The following is a 7,560-nucleotide window of genomic DNA, read 5'->3' on the forward strand; positions in this document are numbered from 1 at the left end:
GGGACGCCAAGATAACACAAAGCATTCTTTTGAGCTTATCAAGAAAAGACAAAGGAATCCGAAAAAGATAGAAAGAGGAAAAAGTGGACAAGAAAGAAAAAGAGAAATTGGTTTTTGTTGCTCTGCGATTCCTTATTATCTGTAAGCCTTTCGGTAAAAAGAAGCAGAATGAGAGAATCCTAATGGGGTGCTTGGCACTCTCACGCATTGGTCACCCCTCCCTTATTTAAAGGGTAGGGGCCTTCCCTAGGCCATGCATCACACAAGCCGCTACTGATTTCTAAGAGCAATCAGGCCTTAGACATGCAAACCCAGCGTTCAAACAGCTTAAGCAGGATGAGCTCTTGCAGAGAAAGCTGCGAGGAGGAGGACAACCCCTTCTCAGTCTTCCAACCCAGCTGCTTCCCACAAGGGACGGACCCCCAAATCATTCACGCCTTCGATTGCGTGGACAAAGATGGCAACGGCTTCATCGACGAGTCGGAGCTGCGCACCGCCCTCTCCAAGTGCAACCAAACCTTCAGCCCCCGAACCGTCCACTTCTTCATGTGCACCTTCTCCAAAGACGGCTCCAGAATCGGTGATGAACTTTCTCCTTCCCCCGATCGAGTCATTCTCTTTCTCTCAATCCTGTCAATATGCCATTTTCAGCTGCATATTTTACCACTAAACTGTCATCTTTGGCTGTTTGACAGGTTCTGTCATATATATAGCAATTGACGGGATCTCTTGTCGTTTAATTTTGCACTAAAATAATAAGCTCATTTGGGGTCGTGAAATATAGGCCTCTTTAGCTTTCTTTTCACTATTACTCTTTTATATTTGAACCAACTTGAGAGGCCGTTGAATTGTGTAGAACAGTCCTATCTGGACACTGCTAATCGGGTGCAAAGGTGTCCCGAACAAGTTGAGCTTTTGTCTCAGGTGTTCCGTTCTTTATTTTTTTTTTTAACCAAGTGTTGCGGACACCAATGCTTCTGGGTGAAGGGTGGGACACCTACTGTATGCTTGAGACACCGTGTTCCATTCAAGTCACCCAAACACGAATCACATTGTTGCAAATCATTTTTCTGAGTTCATTACACCACAATGTCCCAACAATGCATTCCCCAAAGTTCTTTTTTCTTACTTCACACGATATTCAACTTTCAGGGCCCAAGGATTTCGTTAATGTTTACAATGGTCTTAAGCGGTGGAAGGTACGTCAATAACCGTGTGTAGTCCATTTTCTCTTTTTGTTATCTCCAACAAAATGCAGAGAAAATCAATGTTATCAGTATGGGTGTGTATCGGCATGTACGTATCGTATCGTTATGTTTGATACGTAATAATTATTATTATTATTATTGGGCCGATACAGAACGATTCACTTGAGTATGTATCGGCGGATACAGCTGAATCGGTGGCCAAAGGATTCATGGCTGATAGCCATAATGACAACATTGGAGAAGATAGCTTTTTCTAGTAAGTTACAAGAATTTCGTTTCTTTTGTTTTTGCAGGAGACCTTCTGCAGGATAGACAGGAACAGGGATGGGTTCATCGACAACAACGAACTGAGATGTGCTCTGAACAATCTGGGTTTCCGTGTTTCTCCAAAAATTGTGTCTCTTATGACAGCTTCATACAGTCGCGAAAACTGCAAGTCGGGCATCGGCTATGACAAATACGTTGAGTGCGTACTCCTACACGTTTATATGGCTAATTAGCTAAAAGAAGATGCATTTGTTTCTTGTTATCCAAAGTCACATTATTTAACAAAAATATAGATGGGCAAGGTAATTGATGGGGATTATGTTGTTCTGCAGGTGCTGCCTCATTGTTCAGGTATGAGGATCCTAACACACAATTAGTTTGTTTACCATGAGAGCATTGTGAGTGGCCGGGCCTGCATTCTGTTCATGTGGGACCCATGGAATGTTTGTCCTGTGATTGGTCTGATCTTTGTTTCCCAACTCCTTTCGATCGGGTGTTTTCAAAATAAAAGTATGATTTCTTGATTGTGAAATTTCTACACTACATGGTGAACCATTCAATTTTGTACTCCTTAAAAAACAAGCTATTCAACACAAATTGGATGATCTAAAACAGTTTTTTTTTACTAAACAAACCATATAAATCATATAAGTAGGGCTTCATTTACATAAAAATAAATAAAAATCAAGAACTGGTGTATTCTGCTAGAGAATGGTACCCATTATCATAGCCAGATTAAAATGCCCAAAATACTTTTAAAATAATAATATATTTAAAAATCTATAAACACTTTTTATGATAAAAAAGTATCTTTCACTTTTTAAATTTTAAATTTGTAAAGTCTATTTGTTTTGTAAAAGGTATCTGACTTTTAATTCGTTTCCCTTCAAATTATAAAAATGGACGGCATGAGCTGTGTCCAAGTTGATAGACCAATCCCAGCTCCAAATTATATGCATGTAGGCTTAGGTCTTAAGTCATGGCCTGTTAGTAGTGGGATGGGACCTAGACCTTTTGACGAGCATTCTAGGTTCAAATCCCATGGGCATCACCCCCTGCGAAAGCCGAAAGCTTGGTGACTCCCTAGAGTTGAGGGGTAAAAGCCCTCAGAATTTTACGCTGACATGAAGAGAGACCGTAGTACCCAAGTTTCCGAACAAGCATTGGATATTTTTTCTGCCTTGCATCTGCAAAGATGACAAACACAACTTGGTTTTTTCCACCGACGCAGGGTCTGAGTAAAAAGTTCAAGGAAAAGGAGGCTTCCGGCTGTGGCACGGCCACCTTCACCTACGAACTCTTCCTGGAAGCTGCCGTGATGTTCACTGCTGCATGAGACTCATCAGATTATACTTTTAGAGTGTTGATGTTAGTGTGTCTAATATGGTGCAATCCTCTATAAAAAAAAATAAGGCTTATAGGCCTGTGTCTTTAGAGGTGGACATCAACTCATGGTGTTTGTCCCAGTTGGTAAAATAATAATAATTTATATACATCTATTCCTGCAGTTAAGTTTGTGAGAATCCAAATTGTAACCATGCTTTCACTGGCCAAAGTGCACTCACTTTTTCACAAATAGTTGGGGGCAAATACGTGGAAGATCATAATTTTTATTATTCAATCTCCACGATGACATCCCGATCACTTAGCCTTTCACCAAGTAATGGCAAATTAATGCATTGAGACCTAAGACCCAGAAGTACAAACCATGCATACTCTGTCGGATCTTATTGGGCTGGATTCCGAGTAGGCCGAATCGGCCCCCTTAAACCCGAGTAGTAAACAAGACGGATCAGGTCAAGTTCTATTGAGATGATCATTCATTGCTACCCGATCTAGATCCATTTAATTACTGGTTTTGGGCTGGGTTAAGAGAGGAGATCAATGATCAGGCCCAGTACATTGCAAGGTGCTCGGTCCAATCACTAGATGCCGCGACAACTTTATCATTAGGGAGGACCGGTCCCGGGGGAGCCCCTTTAGTGATTCATTGCTAGCTACCCGGAGCTTGCATCCTTTGCATTGGGCCAAGTACCTTGCAAAGGTACTCTGACAAGTACCGGATCTGCTCTCCACGCTCAGATCCAATATTTGTTGCCCGATCAATCTCCGATTGAGTACCAACTGCTTATGGAGTACCTAAGCCAATCTTCAAAACTACATATCAGGTCCTAAATTTTCACTTCACTTGTCAAATAGAGACCTGTAGTTAACTTCATAGTTAAGATCCATACAGAGTGGCATCTTTAACATTTTGTCTGAGAAGGCGTGACATTCCTCTCTCTCTCTCTTACAAAGCGAGTTAATTTAATCAAATATGTTTGATCGATGATCATTATTAAGGGGGTGTTTACGCGTCGGGCTTGGTTCGGACTCAGCTGAAACCAGCTTGGACCAGAATTTTCGGTATGGTATAGAGTCCAGACCAAAAAATTGTGGGTTTTAGTCAGAACTTGAGTTGGGTCCGGGTCTGGTATAAAATTTCATGACCTTCAGGTTCAGACCCGTGTCTTCTTATTTATCACCATACCCAGACCCTATAAGGTTTATTTCGGGTTGGGTTGGGATAAACCAGGCTCGTTGACAACCCTAGTTATTATTCAAAATTACAAAGAAAGCAGTCATACGAATTAGCAGACTGGTTAGGAATTTTTATGATGTTTGCGTATTCACAAAAATGAAACCGAAATGCAAAAAATACACACATACCGATAGACGCCATGCTTGATGCAATGTGCAGGTGCTCGGCGTTCTCCTCAACCTATCGATGCCCATGATGAGCCCAGACCTTCAAGTCGATAGCGAGCAGGACCCTGAACCCAAACAAGAATTTCAAGAATGTGGGCAATAAGCTATCTTTCTGGTTGTTGGTTGCTCTCATCTTACAGCCTAGCCTTTCCTTTTATAATGAAAGATAGGGGGTGGTTAATGAATGTGATCTCTCCTCATTCACGTAACCTTCAGCCTACTAACACTCATTAAGAGCCCACTAACCCTGTCCATAGTGTCAAATCGGATTACCCTATTGGTTGGACCCAAACTCGAAATGTCCAAGATTCTCCCACTTGACCCATTGACATTAAAAAGATACTAAATCGAGGTTTATATCGTTATCTTGACTTAATTCTTCATGTGGGTTCACATTCTATCTTGTATCACAAGAATGAATCATATGAGCCATGGAGATGAACACCTCTTTACAAACTGTCATATTTTCATGTACTACAATACAATTCATTTACAGTGCTTTAGCATGTTAAGATTACCTTTATGAATAGGTTGATCTCTAACCTATTTTATTTATCCTTTTAATATTGTTATTCTGTTAATCTCTCTAACCATATAAGAGATCCTTTATGCAAAATCAATAATACACAAATCATAGAAAATCAATTCATTTTCACAAATGTGATCACATAATGTATTGTCATACATCAGAAGGAATCAAATAGACTCATCCCCTTTACATATTGGGAATACAATCTCAGTATTAGCCCTTTAGTAAGAGAATCCACAGTCACTTTCTTCATACCAATTGTATCAATACATATCAGATGATTCTCAGTCCTTTCTTTAACAACAAAATATTTTAACTTCATGTATCGACACGTGGTTAAGCTTTTGTTGTTATTTGAGAAAGACACAATTGCTTCATTATCACAAAAAGATCTTTAGTGGTCTCTCAATAGAGTCTACAATCTCAAGACCCATAACAAAGTTTCTTATCTAAATGACTTGAGACAAAGTCTCGTATAGAGCAATAAATTTTGCCTCCATGGTATGAGCAATAGTTGTAGACTGTTTTTCACTTCTCCATGAGACGACACCACCTGCTAGTAGGAAGATGTATCCAATAGTGGATTTTTTACTGTCGAGACATCCTCCTAAGTCTGCATCAGAGTATCCAATGACCTTTATGCGATCAACTTTTCTGTATGTCAACATGTAGTCCTTTGTTCATTGTAAATAGCGCATGACTTTCTTCGTTGCCTTTCAGTGCTCAATGTTTAGATTTGAATAATATTTACCAAGCATTCCCACACCAAATGCTGCGTGCTACAAACTCTTAACCGCTGAATCATATGGGATAGTTGTCATATGAGTCATTTTATTATCATCCCGAGGACTGTTCTTTAAGCTCAATTTATCCCCTTTCACTATGAGTGTCGAACTAAGAGAACAGTTCTCCATTCCATATCTTTTAAGAACTTTAAGGATATATGATTTCTGATAGGGGCCAATGACACCCTTAGTTCTATCACGACAGATCTCGATTTCAAGGACAAATGTGGCACCACCTGTGTCATTTATATCGAAATGAGAGGAAAAAATCTTTTGTCTCATGTAGTAAACTAAAATCATTAGTTGCGAGAAGAATGTCATCAATATATAAAACCAAAATTATGAACTTATTCCCACTAGTCTTAATGTATATACAATGATAAACAATGTTTTCAGTGAATTCAAAGTTTATAATTACCTGATTGAACTTTTTATACCACTGTCGGGAGACTTGTTAAAGTCCATAAATTGACTTCTTCAATTTGCAAACTAAATGATTCAAGTCATCTAAACTGGAACTAGGAGATTGTTGCATGTATACCTCATCTTTCAAATCTCTATTCAGGAAAACAGTTTTCACATCCATTTAACATAGCTCTAAATCAAAATGAGTTACGAGTGTCATGATTATCTTCAACAATTCCTCAATTGAAACAGGAGAAAAAATCTTATTATAATAAATGCCTTCTATCTCTATAAAACCTTTTGCACCAAGCCTAGCTTTATACATTTTTACTTGACCTTTAGAGTTTGTCTTGATCTTAAAGACCCACTTACAACCAATAGGTTTAACTTCATTAGGTCGAGGTACAAGATCCCACACTCGGTTCTTTGTCATAGAGTCAAGCTATTCTTTCATGGAATTGATCCAATATGTTGATCTTTTACTTTCAATAGCTTCTACAAAGGTGAAGGGATCATTATCAATATCTATAAAGTTATTAGATTTTTTCAAATACACCACATAGACTGGATGGATAGCAATTTTTCAGGTCCTTATAGACCTCCATACAGGTACTACAGGTGATTAAAAATAAACTTATGTATCATGTTGTTATTGTATATCCTCATCAACAACTGGATCTATTTGGGATTGATGTTCATTGACCAATTTTTTCCTGACATTATCTAAAGAAACAATGACATAAAAAACTTTTTCTCTATCTTTCGCATGTATGAAACCTGAATCATGCACTTTCTCAAATTCAATACTTTGAGATGCATCTATCCCAATAGAACCATTTTCAAGAATCTCGCTTTATCTGTTTCCACTATCTATGGTGTATTAGACGAAAAATAAAACTTAAAGCACTTTAACCTTTCTGCATAACCAATGAAAAATCTACTAGTCGTTCTAGGATCAAAGACTTTTATATGTGGGTTATACAATTTAGCTTCTGCTAGACATTTCCATATGCATATATATGATAAAGAAGGTTTCCTATTGGTCTATAACTCATAAAAAGTCTTTTGAACAATCTTCGTAGAAACCTTATTCAAAATATGCACTGTAGTCCTAAAAGCTTCACCCCACAAGGTCAAGAGAAGGTTTGAATAATTCAACATCGCTTAAACAATTTTTTTAAGTGTACAATTTTTTCTTTCAGCTACACTATTCTGGTAAATACTATCAGACATGCTATACTGAGGCACAATAGCTTTCTCTTTTAAAAACTCCTCTAATGGCCCTTTTTTTTGTCTCATCTCAGTGAAACGATCATAATATTTGCCACCTCTATCAGACCTAACTTCACGAGTTTGTTTTTATACTTCTTTCTTGAAGTCCTTAAAAACCTGAAAGACTTCTGATTTTTCAAATAATAAGTAGAGATATATATACCAAGAGTAATGGTCTATAAAGATGATAAAATACTTTTCACTAGTATGACACGATAAAAAGGGTCGCAAACATTCATATGCACTATCTCCAACTTTTCATTGTTGTGTTTGAAATCTTTCTTATACGTGTTAGACTATTTAGCCTTTATGCAGTCAACACATGGCTCTATGTCCATGGAATCAA

The 7,560-nt window shown here is 38.1% G+C and overlaps 1 protein-coding gene across 1 annotated transcript; it reads left to right on the forward strand.

Annotated features, from left to right (window-relative positions):
* The first annotated feature begins 265 nt into the window (after positions 1-265).
* Positions 266-2,987, forward strand: LOC149816400 (calcium-binding protein CBP-like). The gene is made up of 5 exons (XM_089987661.1): positions 266-580; positions 1,153-1,199; positions 1,502-1,674; positions 1,808-1,826; positions 2,707-2,987. Exons 1-5 carry the CDS (start codon positions 304-306, stop codon positions 2,809-2,811), a joined length of 621 nt encoding a protein of 206 aa, XP_089843787.1. The 5' UTR covers positions 266-303; the 3' UTR covers positions 2,812-2,987.
* The last annotated feature ends 4,573 nt before the right edge of the window (positions 2,988-7,560 follow it).

This window comes from Nuphar pumila, chromosome 14, assembly GCF_984573655.1.
Source record: "Nuphar pumila chromosome 14, dmNupPumi1.hap1.1, whole genome shotgun sequence".
NCBI classification, from domain to species: Eukaryota; Viridiplantae; Streptophyta; class Magnoliopsida; order Nymphaeales; family Nymphaeaceae; genus Nuphar; species Nuphar pumila.